Source organism: Enoplosus armatus, chromosome 15 (genome assembly GCF_043641665.1).
Source record: "Enoplosus armatus isolate fEnoArm2 chromosome 15, fEnoArm2.hap1, whole genome shotgun sequence".
In the NCBI taxonomy this organism is placed as follows: Eukaryota; Metazoa; Chordata; class Actinopteri; order Centrarchiformes; family Enoplosidae; genus Enoplosus; species Enoplosus armatus.
Window position 1 is genome coordinate 11,022,839 of NC_092194.1, and position 18,576 is coordinate 11,041,414.

The 18,576-nt window shown below is 40.5% G+C and overlaps 1 protein-coding gene across 1 annotated transcript in view; it reads right to left on the reverse strand.

The window, feature by feature from the left end:
- ltk (leukocyte receptor tyrosine kinase) overlaps positions 1-16,339 on the reverse strand; it is a 28,356-nt gene extending 12,017 nt beyond the window's left edge. The window contains exons 1-16 of the mRNA XM_070920712.1: positions 16,177-16,339; positions 15,214-15,363; positions 14,685-14,913; positions 12,312-12,451; positions 11,550-11,687; positions 9,270-9,419; positions 8,656-8,756; positions 8,395-8,555; positions 7,869-7,963; positions 5,814-5,885; positions 5,194-5,368; positions 3,965-4,115; positions 3,498-3,626; positions 2,913-3,069; positions 589-774; positions 70-168 (exon numbers count right to left, since the gene is read on the reverse strand). Coding sequence (XP_070776813.1) covers positions 70-168; positions 589-774; positions 2,913-3,069; positions 3,498-3,626; positions 3,965-4,115; positions 5,194-5,368; positions 5,814-5,885; positions 7,869-7,963; positions 8,395-8,555; positions 8,656-8,756; positions 9,270-9,419; positions 11,550-11,687; positions 12,312-12,451; positions 14,685-14,913; positions 15,214-15,363; positions 16,177-16,339 — 2,296 coding nt within the window. The remainder of the gene's footprint in view (positions 1-69; positions 169-588; positions 775-2,912; positions 3,070-3,497; positions 3,627-3,964; positions 4,116-5,193; positions 5,369-5,813; positions 5,886-7,868; positions 7,964-8,394; positions 8,556-8,655; positions 8,757-9,269; positions 9,420-11,549; positions 11,688-12,311; positions 12,452-14,684; positions 14,914-15,213; positions 15,364-16,176) is intronic.
- Positions 16,340-18,576: the final 2,237 nt, after the last annotated feature.

The following is an 18,576-nucleotide window of genomic DNA, read 5'->3' on the forward strand; positions in this document are numbered from 1 at the left end:
GTGGTCATTATCATCATCAGCATCACTGTCTTTGTATCAGTATGTTGTGATGTGGTGAGTCAGTCTCACCTGCCAGAGGCTGAAGGAAAATCTCTCCCATTGGGTGGATGAATGAGACTCCATTCTGACCGTCGGCTGTGATTTCGTCCGTCAGCGCAGCGTCACCTCCTGTCACAAAATGTATGCTGTGAATGCTCCGAATCAGTCAGTTCTACAAATAATATAATTACTATGTACAATTACCATGGCAACAAACTAAGAATCTATCCAATGGCACTGCTGGTCAGTCCTTGACAAAACTGTACATGAACATGACAATTATACATTGTAGTTGAAATAGTGTAGTCAACTGTCAACTGTCAAGAGCAACCAGATAAGCATAAATTATGCTTTAGACTGAAACCCAAATCAAATTAAATCGTGTCAAGACAGTTATGCCACACAAATGATGAATGTTCTTCTTTGAGGAGTTTAGCAGAGTAAAATGACGAGAAGAAAAGAACAGACATGAGAGGGATTTGGTTTTTAGTGCGAGGTTAGAAATGCTAAAGCACTGTAGTTTAAGGGTAACTGACAGAACACTGTTACCTCTGTAACCTCCTCCGCCACCTCCGGCTGTACAGGCCCCACCTCCACCTCCAAAACCCCCAAAGGTGAACCAGCTGAGCTTGGACAGGGCCAGGGAACACGAGGACCCCCCTTCAGCACCCTCCACCAGAGACTTCCCCGCCGTCAGGTGAGGACTGGGACTGTCTTTCCAGCCTCCGCCTCCACCTTCAGGGAAACAAACACAAAACAAGCACACTATTATAACATACATAATTTGTAGGAAAATGATTGGCGCTAAGGGGACAGGAACAAAATGTTGCAAAGTTAGACAGCAGTTGGGATGAAAAATCATTCCCTGATTAGAGCTGAACGTCAAGAAATTCCTGATCAAATTATTTTTTATGTTGAGGAGTATGCGGCTGTCCACCTGCACTAAACTTCAATCCACCTTTTGTAATGGATGGAGAGAGTTCACTGACTGGCAGTATGAATGCTGTGGATTCTTTCACAGGATGAATTCAAGCAGGAAGCTGGTAAAGGTAGCTTAAGAGTTAAGATTCGTGGATGGACTTATGGCGGTTGGAGATGTGGCTGGCTGCATGTTTTTATCGAGAAGGGGCAACTGAAAAACTGGTGAAGAAGTGACAGCACATTCCTCCTATAAATTTGTACCTGGGTGATACAACCCCCGAGCCACAGAAGACTTTATACAACTGTTTGCACGGGCTCGTTCATAGTATTGTGATTGGACCACAAAAACAGTCAGCTGTTGGGCTGTTTTGTTGAGCATCTGTGGCTGACCATCGCCAGCCATTTCTGCCAGATGTCAGGCTGCACTGGCTCTAGTCAGCTGTTACTGGAGCTGTTGATCTGCCTGAGAATGTTGAATTAGCGGCAGAGGCTTTCAGTGAGAGGGAGCTGTCTGACTGGGTGTTCAGCCAGCAAACTGGGCTCTGCTAGGCATGACAGGGCCTCAGGATTCGAGTGAAGCAAACAGAGACACACAGCATGGAAATGTAAGGAGACAGTCAGCACAGAGCTCTTGTTCTGTCCACCGGTGTTTGTCGTGTTGTTGTGTTTCTTTGTTTCTGTTCACAGGCAGCCGGTGGGCGGACATGAGAGGGTCAACAGGAGCCAGGCTTCAGTCATTCAGTCTCCCAAACAAATATACACAAGAACGCAGGTCTTTGTTTTTGCCTTTAGTTTATCACTTTACACCTGTCCACAGCCACACACTACTGTAGTTACATTGTCACTTTTTTATATTTATATATAAAATTAGAATTAAACTTTTGCCGTTTTCAAATAAATCACACATGTCCAGCTGAGTTCTTCAGCCTTCGCAAATTTTGCAAAATCTACGCTATAGTCCACGCTGTGATCTATGATAATGACATATATACTGCAGCTCTAGTCTCATGTGGCAAGGTGACCACACAGTTCAACATGCAGCTCACACACACACCTCTTCAACACTCTACTAAGAGCTACATATTTCCCCTGACACTCTGATCTTTATCTAAACAATCCCACAGAGGTTTCAATAAGATGAGCTGATAGATGGTCTGTGTTGAGACTCTGTTGGTCAGAAGGGATTTAGTGTGAACGTTCCCACAGGCTTTTCCAGGAGCAAAGAGAGACCTCTCTGCCATATATGTCTCGCTTCAAAGGTCAGGACCTGCCAGGATACTAAAAATACGATCCAGATAGATCCCATTATCCACAGGCCAAACACATCCCGCTGTGTGAGAGCATGCATGCATGCCAACGTGTGCTGCTTCGTGTGTGTGTGTGTATACAGAACAAACAAATCCTCTCATGGCCTTCGAACAACACATCTATATGGGCAGGTTTTAACGCTACCTTTTAGAGGAATGAAAAACTTGCTGTTGATATCCCACAAAAGTTCCCTCAGTGTCAAAGAATCTGTCATTCTACTCTCTTCTCCAGCTTTTATAGACAGCGGTTGCTCTCAACCTGGAATCTTTCATCAAGTCACAATGATTTTTGTGTTTTCTTCTTCTTGCTGATGTCAAGGCCACTAAAATGTCATGAAAGGGTAAACTAAATACCAGCATTTAGTGTCTAAATTGGCAATTTCTAAGGGTCATGAAAAGAAAAAACATGAACAGCAACATCACCGGTTCAAGTCTGGCGGGGACCTATATAGGGAGCTATATTCCATGTTCATGATCTCTACTGCCTTCACTTCAAATGATCTAATAAAGGCATAAAATGCCCCAAAAACACAAAATGTCTGCACGGCTAGATACCACTATAATATATTTCTTTGTAGTTTAGTTGAGTAAATCCTTAAAACAAACAGTACATCCGCAATAGTAATATGACATATATTATAGTACCTGCAGGTCCAGTTCGACCGTTGGTACTGGGAGCTATGGTGCTGTTTTCATACTGCTCCAATGGTATCTGGTCCAGACTGGACTCTGGGTCCTCCAGGTAGGCATTTCCTCCTCCGCCAGCTGCAATCAGCAAGGGAACCAGCTCACCTCCCTCCATCTGACAAGACAGCATCACAGTGAATCTCACTCATTTGAGGCATGTACATGCTCAGTGGTGCACATGTGTACGTTTGCATCTCAACATTTCAATGAAATTGAAAAAGGAGTTTGACAAAGCACCAATCTCAGCAGTGAAGCAAATTGAACAAGACTCAGGAAACCCCCACTTTATTACAGATGGGAGATCATAATAAAAGTGAATATTTTCTTTGTGCCAATTCTATGATACAACTGCTTTCCAATCTGTAGTGTATGTCTAATCTATATCTAAACCCGTGGATTAAAGTGTGAGACCCTGCTGAATCGATTCAATATGCCTACAGACATTTCTGATGCCTATCAGTTTGCACACTTAATCTGCTCAAGTCATCAAACAAACCCACAGAAAGGACACACGACATGGAAACACAAAGTTTCTTCTGTCACCTTAAAGATGTAGGTGGCTCCCCCTCCTCCGCCTCCTCCACCAGCCCACTCTGCACTGGCCTCTCCCCTGAGGTTGTCTTCAATCACTGACGACTCTCCCAGGCAGATCTTCTGGGTGTGGGGATTTCTCTGCACCACATGGGAGAGAGAGATTTGAGTTTCAGAGAAAGAATGAGCTTTTTTTGGGGGGGGGGGGTTCCTCAATCGAATCAAGGGTCTAAGGACAGAGGGTGTTGTATGCTGTACAGATTGTAAAGCCACTTGGGGCAAATGGTGATTTGTGATTTTGGGCTATATGAATAAAATTGACTTGACTTGATTTGACTTCAAAGAAGTTGTCGGCTCAAAAGTATGAATCCAGCAGGCAAGAATTTTTTTTTATCTAGGTCACTCTCTTGTCTCCTCTCTCAAAAAAGATATCCCAGTGGGACATCACACACATCAACGAATCCTTCCAGCCTACTCACCCCTGGGCACGCGTCCTCTCCCTGGTGGCCCACCAAGATGTAAAGTATATCTCCTTTCTCCAGAGGAAATATGGCAGATATGAAGACCCCGTGGTTGCGTTTGTTGTGGTTTTTGGCTCCTTTCCCTCCTGCAGCCCCATAGGCAGAGATCCTGAGGGAGATCACGGTGCCACAAGGGGATTAAATACTGAAAGAAATTGCTTCCTGGCTCAGGCTCCACAGTATATATCATAGAAAAGATAGACTGCAATACACTTGAGCAAACAGCTATAGATGTCTGTCATAACACACAAATCTGGAGACACCTGTGGTTCTATAAAGATTTCCTCTTGCAAACAGGCACTCTGCGTTGATATTGGCATGAAGTACAGCTGTGTTTAATTTAGCCGAAGTAATTCAACACCCTGTAAATCCTATGATTAACCCTACCAATTTTCTGTTGCTTCATTTCCTGTCGTGAGTGTGATAATGAGGTCCCATGACTGGCTATGCAAAAACAATCAAAAGGCTTGATGTCTTGATCTGGCAGGACAACAATCAGTTACGCTGAGCCATGGCTAGAATAATTAATCCCCCAGCATGCAGTCACACCTCTAAATTGTCACCGAGCCCAGCTCTCTGAGTCACACAACGATATTAACACATGTTGATGACGGCTGTCTCTTCGATGACTAAGCTCCTAGAAATAAACTATGGACAACGTTGTAAATGTAAAAAAAAGTGTTAACAACAGTGGAACTCTTTCTGTCCAGATAAAGCCTGTGACATTGTGCATAATGAGAATCACTGCTCTTACAAGAAAACGCAGGCTGTATTTTATATTGTTGTCAACAAATCCTTTGAAAAGACCAAAACCGACTTTCTGATTTTCCTACTCTGTCTCTCGAAACCTCAAGCCCATTAGTTCCTACTGGATACAAACATTTTTAATAACTAGTTACAAACATGTATTTTCATTTCTGTGCATTTTAGTGGTTGTAAATAGTGCGTTTATTGGGGACTCCATTTGTGCGCTAGTGAGTATTTACTGCAGTAGGATGGTGTACTTGGATTGACTCAAAATAAACTACAGTGCCTTGGTTCACCATAATGAAGGAACATGTCATCCAGCAGTGTGGCTCATTGATGTGTTTTTAATAGTTTTGGGACATTCAAAACTTTAATAACAATAAATAACAAATAGCAGCCTATTGACTTCCAGCTTAAAGCTCATCCCCTCTATCACTTACAGGTATCTGTTAGTAGCAGGTACCCTCCACGTTTGGACTCCTTTCAAGGGGCCTTCCTTCCCCACAGTAACACTAACATTTTTGTTCCTGTAGGTACTGTCACACTGTGCCTGGGTCGGGCCGTGGGGACCGCTGGCACCGCATGAGTTAAACCACCATGTCATCAAAGAAACCTCTAGAAAAACGAAGAGAATGAAAAGAAAAACACTGACGTGAGCTGGTGGGAGATTTTAGAACTGTTGAGTGAGTTGGTAAATGTAGGTACTGCATATTCACTGAGAAAAAAATAACAAAAACAAGAAAAAAGAGCAAAGAAATTGTGAGATTAAGATAAACAGTTGAACATTGGAGTACAGAAACACACATATGGCATCTAGGATATTCACTGGAAATTGCATGAACTACCTGGTATGTGAGCGCTGAATGCAGAATGGATTAAAAGCTTCTGGTCAGCTGATATGGTAGATAAAGCGTCAAGCATCAAAAGAAATTGCGAGCGTACAATCCACCACCTAGTATGTAAATTCTGCATGCACAATGGATTAAAAATGACTTGGTAGACGAGGGACGCTTTGGAAATTCACAAGGTATGCAAGGTGATGTCTGAAGCTGCACGCTACCTGAGGCCGAAGGCTCTGGAAGGGGGCTTAAGAAATCCTCCAAGTCTGCCATGGGCAGGAGAGAGTTGAGATCTGAGGAGAGGCACGGAGCCAAGGTAGGAAGAAAAAGAGGAAAAGAGTCACAGTCACCCATCTGCATATCACTGAGGCATAAATTATATCCAGACAGAAAGCAACATGGATCAAAGGAAATGAGAGCAATTCAAGGACGGGTATTATGGATGAACATAGAAACATCTCCTCAGACTAATTCCTGAGCAGGAAAACATCATGAATATATTTCTCACTTTATCCACTATGTTGCATACAGACACAGTGAATTTTGTCCATTTTACAGGAGGTCCACTGTGCTGTGCTTCGCCAGGCCCTTCCCCGAAACCAATGCGATATCGTTGAACATGCTTAAGCAGTGAGAGCTTCCACGGTCTAGTTTACACCATAAAAGCATGCAAGCCTCTCTAGCATGACCAGATCCCAGCACAGGGAGAGGTCATAAATGTGATAGGGAGACACAATAAAGGTAAGTTATGGCTTACTCAAGTTATGCTGGGATCCTGAATTGACCCTGATATCAGTTAGAGAATGTTCCAGCCTTACCCAACTGGAGCTGAGCAACAACCATACAACACCGTTATCACTGTGCCTCCCTGGAGGTTTTAAAACCATCCTTCCCTTAAATCACACACAAACAAAAACAGACTTATCCCTTTAATCCAATGCACCGAACTCAAATTTCACATCTGTGTATCAACTCTGAAACCACGCTAAATATTAAAATTCATCCTGGACCATTTCAATAGAGCAAAAAGAGGTTTTTAAAAAGTCTTTTCACATGATGAAATGAAAAAAACAAAGACTGATACAGGAATGCTGGCACACATGTTGTGGTACTGCATTTGCAGCAAAGCATTAAACGCTGGTTACCCTCATGTCATGATCAATCATTGAAACGATGCATCATACGAATGACTGAGGAACGCTGCAGCTTAGAGCGAAAGACAGCAGTCATTAGTTAGTCAGTTGGAAGGACTCTCTGTACTCCTCTGCTCTCCATTTCATTCAGCAAGAGTTTGATTTCATAAAGTGCACAGATAATCTATAGTAGTAATGAGGAGAGACATAAGCACACTCTTATAAGACAGACGTTAGCATTCCAATTTAATAAGCCATATATAGACAGCCTGTATATATGAGTATATACATACATATATAATGTCACAGTGCTTCCTATGTGTGTTCATTTATGTTTCATGTTTCCTGTTTTATTCTGTTAATTTACTCTCCTCTCGTTTCGGTCTACTTCACTTCCTGCCTTTGTGTGTTTTCCCGCCTATGTGATTGTCTGCACCTGCCCTGATTAGTTTCACCTGCCCCTCATTATCCCTACCTGGCATCTGTATTTAGTCTGTGTTTCCCTCTCTTCAGTGCCAGTTTGGTCTATGTTACTTATCTTGGCACCCTGTTTCCCCTGTGTTTCCAGTGTTTTTGGACTTTTGGATTGTTTATTGGACTCTGATTCTTTCCAGCTCCTTGTCTGTTCTGTTTGCCTGTTTTGACCACTGCCTGCCTCATCATCCTGTAAGTCTTTGTCCCCTTGGTTTTTCTATTAAACCTTTTACCTGCATTCAGCTCTGCCTCAGTGTCTGCATTTGGGTCCAACTCCCTGTATGCCTTTGCTACCATGTGTTCAGTCATGACAAATAACAGTAAGCACTGGCCATACTAAACCAAGTATGACTGTAGCAGTCAAACTTGCATTTTATTTTTCATAAATTCAGCCATTTCTGAAGCATGTGAATTAGTGATATTTCTTCATTCAAATGTGTGAAAAAGAAACTAGAGTGACTAGTAACTTACATGGGATGTGTGGATCAAAAGTATTTCTGATTCTGTTTACTCCCCCTGGTGAAGGCGACTCCTTGACTTCAACTAAACATAACTTATTTGTATTGGTTTTACATAATCATTGCCACAAATATGTTGAACCATAATTAAATGGTGGCACTTCTGTTATGGTCTCCAGCATTTTATGATGGCATGTTAACAACAGCTTACCTGTATGGAAGCAGGCTGCTCCAATTGCGATATCGTCAAGAGCGACCTCAGCATTGGAGCCTTGTCCCCACACAGCTGTCACTTTAATGTGGAACCTGGAGTAAAGCACAGACCATTTGTGTATTCGGAGAATTACAGTTTTTGTCTTTATGTGAAAGACAACAGGAATTCAAAGCCTATCTGTACTAAAACAGCTTGTAGTATAGGAAAAAGTCAAATATTGAAAATGATAAATTCTTTAGATAAAAGCAGCAATTTTCTTCATCAATCCAAAATATGTAGTTATGCTCGACCTCCTCACCATGACTGTGAAATTGTAATGGCACTGCAGCTGCTTGAGAACAGCTTGACATGGAATAGGAAATGTTACAGGTGTGGAAAAATTCAGATTTTGAATGACAAAGGGAAAAAAGACATGAATGATAGAGGTAACCTTTATATACAAGACGATGCCTGATTCTTTTGCTGTTGCACTTCAGTACTACATAATCATCTGCTCCTCTGCCATTGTTTTCACTTTCCGTACCCATGATGAAGGCCAGTAAGCTGCAGGGCAACATCTTCCCAGTCATCTGTCCACTGACCATTTCTCTCCCAGACCAGTGGTGCTGTGGTGGTCCCATTCTCCTCTATAGCCACCAGCAATGAACCATTAAAGTCCCCATACAGGTACAGAGAGAAACGCATCTGTACAGAAAAACAGACACGATTTCAGTAAGCAGTTAGCATATTGACATCTTTTGTTGCCAAAGAGCAGCCTCATAAGGAGACGGGAACAATAACTGACCTGGCAGGCAGTGGTAGAGACTGGGGGAGGGAAAGAGGAGCTCTGAATGGACGCCTCTTGAAGGGCATTACTCTCTCTTACCTGCAGAAACAGAAAGTGCCCTGGGGGCGCGCGACCAGATCATAAAACAAACTTATTGAAATAATGGACATAAGATACAGTAATAGTTTGAAAGTTTTTGTTGTATTCCATACATTCTGAAGTCCTTTGTTGCTAGACAAAAAAACAGTAGCCTATAAAGTAAAAACTGTACGGAAGAATGAAAGCAATTAGCAACATTGGGTTAAATATAAAGCCATTTTGAGCTCTGTTACCACAAATATGTTCTGCAGCTGGATTTAAACGGTCCATATGAACTCTTTGTGGTCTAACTTCATATGGTAGTAATCTAACAAGGCATTCCTATCATTAGCTGGGTCTAGAAAGAACAATAAATGAAAAACCTGTTTGACAGAAAGAACTAATGACTTTGGACACTAGGCTTCTTTCATCTCTCCACACCACAATAATTCATCAGAATGGGATGAGGTTCACCAGATGGATAGTAATAAAATTGCGGTATGAGGTGTCAATATGCCCATTTCACACGTACTGCACACACACACACTACCAACCTGGTGTACTCTGCAGAGTGACCCCCTGCATGTCTTCTCTCCCCAGAAGCTCGTCTCCAGCGACCCTTCTCCAGGCCGAGTGCTGGTTGGGCACGGACCAACCACATGCATCCCGTTCAAATGAACAGTGTGAGCCAAACGGAAGAGCACCTGGGTAGGAGGAAGATTGTTACTATATTTCACTAAAACAGAGATCACAGAGCTACTGAAAGTCCATATTTTCCCCTTGATTACTCTTCTCCCAAAGCAAGAAATACATTTTGGATCAGCTAAAAGCTGATATTGCAAATATCTAAAAATTGCAACTTTAAAGTGAAAAGATGCCTTCCAGCAACTCCAAAACTGTCTTATTTACATGTCGAATCATATTAGCTGGCAGACTAGTTGCCAATACATCCAACAGTCACTGGGTTAACATATTTTAAGCTGCACCATAATATCACCAATATGCTCAATGTCTGCACATGTCAAATAGTTCAACTTTTGGGGAAATATGCTGATTTACTTACTTTCCAAGAACAAGATGAGAAGATTGGCACAAATCTAGTCTTTGCCATAATTGCCGATAGTCAGGATGTAGTTAGCCTAGCTGGGAAACAGCAAGCCTGGCTCTCTCCTGGGTGAAAAACAAACCTACATCTCTAAAGCTCCCTGATTAATATGTTGTATCTAGTTTAATCTGAAAACAAACAAATGTAAAAATGACAATTTATGGTTTTAGGGGGATGCAATGTAACCAGTCGCTAGTAGTTACTACACCTGGCTGTTGCTAACAAGCAGTTACAGCAGGTAAACTCCCTTTGAGAACTGCAAGCTGTATTATTTAGGTTTCTCTTTGTGTACACATTAAACAAAGACAATATAACAACAGAAATAGTGAGCTTTAGAAGTGATGGTAGGCATATATTTTAATCTAGTTCCTAGAGTGCCTAGTTCTTTTCCGCTGCTAGCTGTTTTTATGCTAAGCTAACTTACTCAACTGTAGCTCTGTTCTTAACACACAGACACTTGGTGGTTGATTGGTATCAATCTTCTTAGCTCACTCTCATAAATATAGCAAATAAGCATATTTCCCACAATTCCTCTTAATCACACAATGCACATGTGTATGAGACACATGTTGGAAGGCACCTTTCACAGGGCTACAGGGGTTCCTCCTGTTTCCTGTTGCTAAGCTAAACTAAACAAATCACTATCTTTATCCTAGACACAGAGATAAAACTTTATATCAATATTCAATCTGATCTTGAGTAAGATGACAAAAAGCCATTCATAAAATGTCACAGTGTGAGTATTTTATGAGCACTCATGCAGGATAGATTTTACTGGCGGGCCATTGACAAAATTACACCATCGCTGTGACCCGGCTCCTTTCCCCCGGGAATCCACAACTCAAGGACTCTAAATAGCCCTGGCTTCCCTGATTTCATTACTGACTAAAGTGAGGCCTTTTGATTCTCAGTGTGGTGAAGTGTTTTTCTTTGTGCTGAATGATTGATGTTTTCAAAGGGAAGGAGGAAGCTTGTTATATTTCAGAAGTGGGAGGAAATGAAAGGTATTGACTGTCTGAAAACACACTTTTCTCTGTGTATTGTTCAGATTTGAGATTTCAAATCCACAAGGGGTGTTTCAGATATAATAAATTGTTGAATATCTTATGTTTGGACATCTTAAAGGCAGGTTTCAAAATTAAAACATTAAAATCATATCAAATCATATCCAATGCCTAACAATACAATAAAAGAATTTCAAACTAATGAAGAAAAGAAAAACACCAGCTGATGAGAACATTTTGATCAAATTATCCGAGCACAGAAGCTGCACTCAGGCTTCACACTTTAAATGTCCATATAATAGTTTCACCCTGCACTTTAAATATATTGTGTAGAGGCCCTTGGCGTGGAATAATCTGGTACCTCCGGTCAAAGGATTAACAATTTATCATGGATTTAAACTTTAATACAGCTAATGGGAATGGATTACAGCCTGCCAGCAGCCTCACATTCTGCTTTAGGACTCCTGTACAGTATGCTGGCCTCACTTAACACTCTACCCACAGTCACACAAACTGAGGCACTCCCACATACACATCTTTTGCTTTTTATGTTGTTTTCACACTCCCACTCTGCAAATCAAATCAAATTAAAAATGATTCATCATCATACAAGGGGAAACCTCTAAAGCCAAACCGCAAGTATTGCTTATATAAATTGAAGGCCGCTATTTCCCTCAAAACGGCATCCTATTCTGCATTCTTAAGAAAAAAAAAAAAAACCTCACCACAGATGAAGCCCTCATCCTCTCCGAAAGGACAGTCAGTGTGGAAGTTGCACACTTGGCTCTGGTCGATGCAGCCTCCTGAGTTCTCACAGTGGTAAGATTCCCCACATGCTGCATCCAGCTCGATGACCTGGTGTTCTGCATCCAAGCAACCACACAACAATTACACAATACTGTCACCACACACTCTATATCATGGAGAACTAAGCCGAACCCATTGCATTCATAATTTAAAATGACATGTACAGTATGTTTCTTTAAAGGAATAGTTACACTTTACACGCTTATTCCCTTTTTTGTCAAGTTTTTTTTTCTCATATCTGTCTGTTAAATACGAGCTACAGCCAGCAAGGGGAAACAGCTAGCCTTGCTCTGTCCAAAAATCACAATTCTGGCAACACTGATGTGTTTGGGCTTGTGGCCTTCATCAGGGTCCACCTGAGTTGCCAAAACGCATCTGATGATAGTTTTTTTTTTTTATACTACTACTACCTTGCCAGTAGGGGAGCATAACAACAAAAACTTAAGCCCTACTGCAACAAGCCACAATAAGCAACTTGATCTGCAGAGATAAACCTATTCAGTGTCTCTCTTTTCAGCTGCTGTGGAAAAGGGTGTTACCAAACATGTGCCACTGTGAACAACAGATGTGAAGGTTTCCAGTTCAAACAAACTGTTTTGATCAAAGGTGCTTATCAGCTGCTGTTGCGTTTGGTTTGTACAGTCAGCGCATCACAGCTCTATAGAACATGATGAACTTACCTGATTCACAGTCTCTGAGCTCCAGAGAGTCCAGAGCCACAGTGCCGCCATCTTCCCCCAAATAGGAAGTGTAGAGCAGGGTCACCTGAAAGGGCTCATCCACCTGACCAATCACAGTCTCCAGAACCTCCCATTCAGCCCTGCGTCGGCCAATCACAGAGAAATGTCTTTTAAAGTCAACTGTAGGAACTCACTCCTTCATTTATTATCGGCCTGTGTGGATACATTTCAAGATACTGCATTAAGTAACAACAACAACAACAACAATCCTTGCAATCAGCAATTAGAAAGGCTTGAAAATATAAATCACACCAGTAACTAATTCATTTTTGTAAAAGCCTGCTGTCGTACTGGCAGCATCCCTTTGCTGTCACTAAGCAACCACAGTCACCTGCAGTCAATCACTGAGCTCACATGATTAAAAACATTAGCTAATGTCATTAGCAAACTGAAAAAGAAAAAGGTTACAATGGTTAGTTGCAGCTTTCCAAACCAGATGTTGTTCATCACGATATTTATGTCATATCATGATATTCTTGGTGAAAGAGGCTTTGGCTGAAACAACCAATATTGAAAACATTTTATACATTTTCCATGTTAATAATAGATCTTAAAGAAGAAAATTGTACCTCTGCTTTTAGCTGTTAGGGAAAACTAAGAAAAGCCACAGTGATTTAGGGCAGTTTCCTTCGATTTTTAGGTTTAGAAAATAAGGGAACTGGTATTGTCTTCCTGTGAGGACTTAAGTCTTGAAATTTATCACATAAATATATTTGAACATAAATAACATTTGTTTACAAAACATAATGTAGAACAGTGTTTTTGCATAATGGTCTAAAAATGTGTAAAAGCATTTTTATCCCACTTAAACCATCTGCTGTCTTCAAGATAAAGACTTTTACTTATATAAATTAAAACAAACACTGTGGTAGCTCGGGAATCATAGTTAACTTTATACTAACTAACTAACTAACTAACTAGCATTTTATTGTAAACAAACACTTTGCTTAGACAATCCTATTTCACCAACATGCACTATGAAGGCCTTGCAAACATGTTGAATATATTACGTTTCTCATAAAACATTTGCAAATGCCATGTCACATCAACCTCAACATACAAACAATACAGCTCATCAAAACATTTCCTCATTTTCTGCATTACTATTGGTCAAAAGCTCCATGGGATAGCTTTAATACACAGTATAATCCATGTGTCACCTTGTTATTGTTTTGGCTTTTTCATTTCCCACCTGACTTTCAACAACTTGCAAAGCTGGGCCACATACAGCAGCTCTGCTCTTGCAATAGTGGGATTACAGCAACATCACAGAGGACAGTTCCCCTGAAGATGAGCCACATTTGACATTATTTATTTTTATCTCAGAATGCCACCCTGAATTCCCCATGTGATGGGACCTTCACTAAGCTTTACTCACACATTGCAAATCCACCTCTCAGAGTCCATTTTAAAAATACCCCCATGCTTTCACAGCTTAAAAAATACTGCACATTTAGAAGAGTGGCTGAGTAATGTTTCACTATTGGGAACATACAGTGAAATGAAGATAACTCATACAATCTAGGGGCCATCTCCAGGAACATTACGCCTCTGTTTTGCAGGAAAGAAATTTTAATTAGGACAGTTGCTGACTTCTGAGAATAGTCAGTACAGGTGAAACGTCACAACACACACAGCACTACAGTAAAAGATGCGGATGGGAATTGTGCTTTAAATGGAGAATGCGTCCAGAAGTTACATCTACAGGTTAATATGGGATAAATATTAGGTGTGTCTCATAATGGACTTGCTCAGTCCATTACTGCAGAGACACACACAAAGCCAATGTACAAACTTATGACATATGCTCATCCATCCCTTTTCTGTCCAAACCAATTATATATAAATTCATTTCCAGAGTCAGCATCTAGAGACATGAATGCTTTTAGCTGCTCTAAAGATGGCTGTACTTGGGCATTAGATCAATAGGAAATACCTGTCCCCATTTCCCAAGCAATACACAAGGGACCACCGTCACAATTCTATACTTTGTTCCACATGAAAGCTAAGAAACATTTCCTTTATCTGACTTTAGTACCACAGAAGTAAAAGGTATTTGTTTCTGTGCCCTTGCTCCGTCTGAAGGCTTCTGTCACCTTTCATTGCAGTGAATCTAAGCTTTCTTTTATCTCTTTTGTAGGCTGGACCTCAACTTGACAAGCACTTCAATCAGTAAAGATGTAGGGTTTTGCTTTTTGACACTAATTAAATGGACATGTGCTGCATAAATAAGTACACCAATAAATAAATAACTATTCTGCACAAACAGCATTGCAGAGGCATGGAGAGCCTGTTCACAGAGTGTTTGCTGACCTGCGGCCGTCACGACTCCTGTGGTTGAGAACCACTGAGTGAACAGCTGAATTTGAGAGAACTGGCTTGATCAGGAGCGTGAGGTTCCCCACCACTGGACCGGCGTCATACAGAGCTACATGCAAGACGCAGTACCTGTCGCTCTCTGGCAAGACTGGGCTGGTTAAGTGGTACTCGCATCTCCCAGAGGCCTTGGCGGCAGGGGAGGAGCTTAAGAGAAGGAAGTGCCCTAGGGTAATAAAACAAAGTAGAAATTTCATGTTGGACAGTTTCATAGCAGCCTCATAATACAGTCACTCCTGTAAACCATTTGACGAATGCTTTAACATTAGGACAAATCTCAAACTAGGCATTAGGGTATAAACACAAAATCAAAATAAATGTCAAGGGAGATGCACTTCAATTCAAAAGAGCTTTGAGTAAGCCCAGAGATCCATTACTGGGTTTTCTAACTTCTAAATATGTTTCATTGAAGAAAAAGGCAAGATCAGTATCCTGAAGCACTCATTTCGTACTACTGCACTCTTACCATCAGAGCTTCCCACTGAGTGGTCGGTCACAGGCATCATCCCAGTCTGTGCGCCTTCTGGTTGCTGTGGCGACACCACCGACCAGTCACTTTGGTCGCTGTGATTAGATAAAGTCCAGAGGCACAGTGACTCAAAATCACAGGAGGTAACTGAAAGACAGAAAGACGAGAGTGTAGCCCACAGCTTAGTGTTTGTTTGAGTAATCATTCAAAGATGTGGGGAATTTACTAAATACTAGAAACAAATCACAGTGGTTAATGACAGAGTAGTATTTTTGTCTTCTATCCAATGTTTTACATGATTAAGTGTTTGACGAGGGAAAAAAGGAGGGTACACGTAATTTACAGCTGCCAAAACAAGGCTTATATACTAGTATACACTTTATTTTCACATTTTGTCAAATTCAACATACTATTTTGACTAAATATGCTTGTTGTAAGATGTTTTGATGTACAAAAACATGATATTTAAAAGACTAAATATTGCTTTTTCAAAACCAACTTGTCAACAAAATTTTGCAGAGAACAAAAAGCCTCCTTGATTCCCCCCAAAATGAGCCACAACAGTTGAATGTCAGAGTACAGATAGGCAAAGAACATGTTTTTAGAAGATGTTAGTTTTTCTTTGGATCACAAGAAATGTATTTCTTAACAGTTTTTCTGAGATCTTCTGAAATCTAAAAAAAAACACCCAACCCCCCCAAAACGCCAAAGTTCTTCAAAACTACATTTCAAATGATGACATTTCAGGTTTTCAGGTGCTGTATGTGCACTAATCAAAGTTGCCTCTCTCAGCTTCCAGTCATGCAAATTGTCATTCAGATCAATGACTACTTAAATTGATGCAGGTAATCATTACAAGTCATGGTTATAATGACACAGACTATGACAGGAATACTTATTTTTTTGTTTGTGTGTGTGTAAATGTGTGTGACGGCACATCTGCAAGTACATATCTCTTACTTTGGCTGTCATCTTCTGAGCCCAAATGATGAGGAGATGGCTGATCTGAGAAGTTCTCCTCCAGAAATCTGTCCAAAAGAGCGTGGCAGGTACTGCTGACTGAGGAGACAGACAGACAGACAGAGTGGTTATAGTTTTTGTTTTGCTTATGACGGCAAGTCATACATATATACAGTACTTCAAGCTGCTATATAATGCATTTTCACTGCCCCCCATCCCCCTGTTTGAGTTGTAATTGCAGTTCCCTTGGTTGAGACTAAATTTGAAAATGTGTTTATTAAATAAATACTGTAGGTGCCTGTGTGGCGACTTGGCTCCAATGTGCATCGGGGGAAATACATGTCAGCCCAAGATGACAGAGGGACATGACAACAACACAGCCTGCAGTTGATGGACAAAGACATGCACGCTAGATGAATTGGCTCTAAATTACCCCTAGGTGTGATTGTGAGTGTGGATGATTGTCTGTCTATATGTGTCAGCCCTGTAATAGACTGGAGAACCTGTCCATAGGGTACTCTGCCTCTTCCCTAATGTGAGCTGGGTTTAGCTTCAGTATGGAGGATTTTAAATGCCTAGATGAAAACAAATCAAAGAAAGAAAGTGAAATACAATGTTATTTGTATTTCCTTCTTATGTATGCATTTACTACTAAATGAAAAACATATGTTCAATGACAGTTATTTACGTATTTAAAATCTTCCGTACTCCAGGCCCCCACCACCCTTTTTTTATCTAAATTATCATTTTCAAATGTAAAATCATTTAAATGTGCCTTTTCAAGTGATTTAAAGGGTTGGCTTTTCTCATATGGCATCAAGACCTAAATATAGCTAAGTGGAAGTTCTAGCACCACTCCAGCTGCTGGTACATGAAAAGGGACGTAATTGCAGCAAGTGAAGAACTTTTGATATAAAACAACATGTTTATTTACAGTCCACCTTTAATACATGGAACTTGATGTATTAGGCTTGATGGTCAACACACAGAATCCTTTGAAAACCACCTATTATTTCTGTTATGCAAGGTACTAAACATGATTGAGATTCCTTCAATGGTTTTTGTCCGATGGCACTTTAGGCAGCACATTTGTGTGACCAACCTCTTAGCTGTAGATAAGGCCATATGGAGGCAATTTACCAGTTCTGTATTGTGGATCATTTGATGCCATTCCTCATAAGAGCCTTTATCTAGCCTTACTTTGTGGCTTATTAAACACAAATGCCCTGATCAAATATTCTGTGGGATTTAGGATCATTTTGCTGCTTTTGCAGAATAGTCCCTTCTCAAGAGATACATAACACTGGGGAACAATTTGAAAAAAAAATTCTGTTGAGTTAGATTTTTATGCTGATTGAAACTAAAATTGGTATGCTGATTCCAAAATTGCAGTCAGTTTTTTTCTAGCACGTCAAGTTTTTTCTCCATAGCTTACCCTCCAGATAAGCAAAATTCCACTTCTTACTGCTGTAGTAAGACTTGCCAGCTGATTACGATTGGACTCATCTACAGCTACGTGGCAACTTGTTTGTGCAGTCACAATTGAGACAGTGCGGTGAGAGGTGTGTGCAGCTCCCAATAGGTCAGTACTATCACACACACATCTGTTAAGTACAGTATTTTTCATATTTTTTGAGAAAACGAGGATCCTATAGTTCAAAAACTTGACGTGATAGAGAAAAACTGAGATCAGTTTTGGATTCCGCACCCAAAAATTAGTTAAAAACAGCTGTCAGACCTAATTCAACAAAAATTGTGTTCCCCAGTGTAATATATAATAATAATGGTATGCAATAAGTATCCTGTTATCTTGGGATAATAAAGCTGTTTTCTTGAAATACGTTTTTCAAGAAAACAAAAGGCTGCCATTAAAGATAATAAACTTATGATTTCCAGATAAAGGAATAACAAAAAAGTATTGCAGAGTAGGTGGATGTGAATGTGGTTATCTACAAGGGCTCAATATCCACCGGGAATTGGGGGCGGACAAGTGATCCGGGTCACTTTTCAGTTCAGTTTCAGGTCTACTTAAACAATTTTATTTACACACTAAAATCTGTCTAAACTGTGTCATCCATCTGTCCAGATGTCATAATCCAGATGAGAGAAGCTCTGAGTTCATAGGTCACCTTCAGTTATTACCATATGCTCAGACATCAGTATGCTCTAACAGAAGTTAGTTTTCTGTCTATCTATCATTAAGTAAAATATATCTGTCTATGAATGAAAGTAAATGTGATTTAAACTTGGGTGAGTGCATTTATGATTCAGCAATTTACTGTACATTACGTTTGCAATTATTTTGTTAAGGCTACTAATATTATGGAAAGAGCAATTTAATCATACTGTATAATTTGCTAGATTGATTAAAACGTCAATGTGATATAAATTCAGGGAATG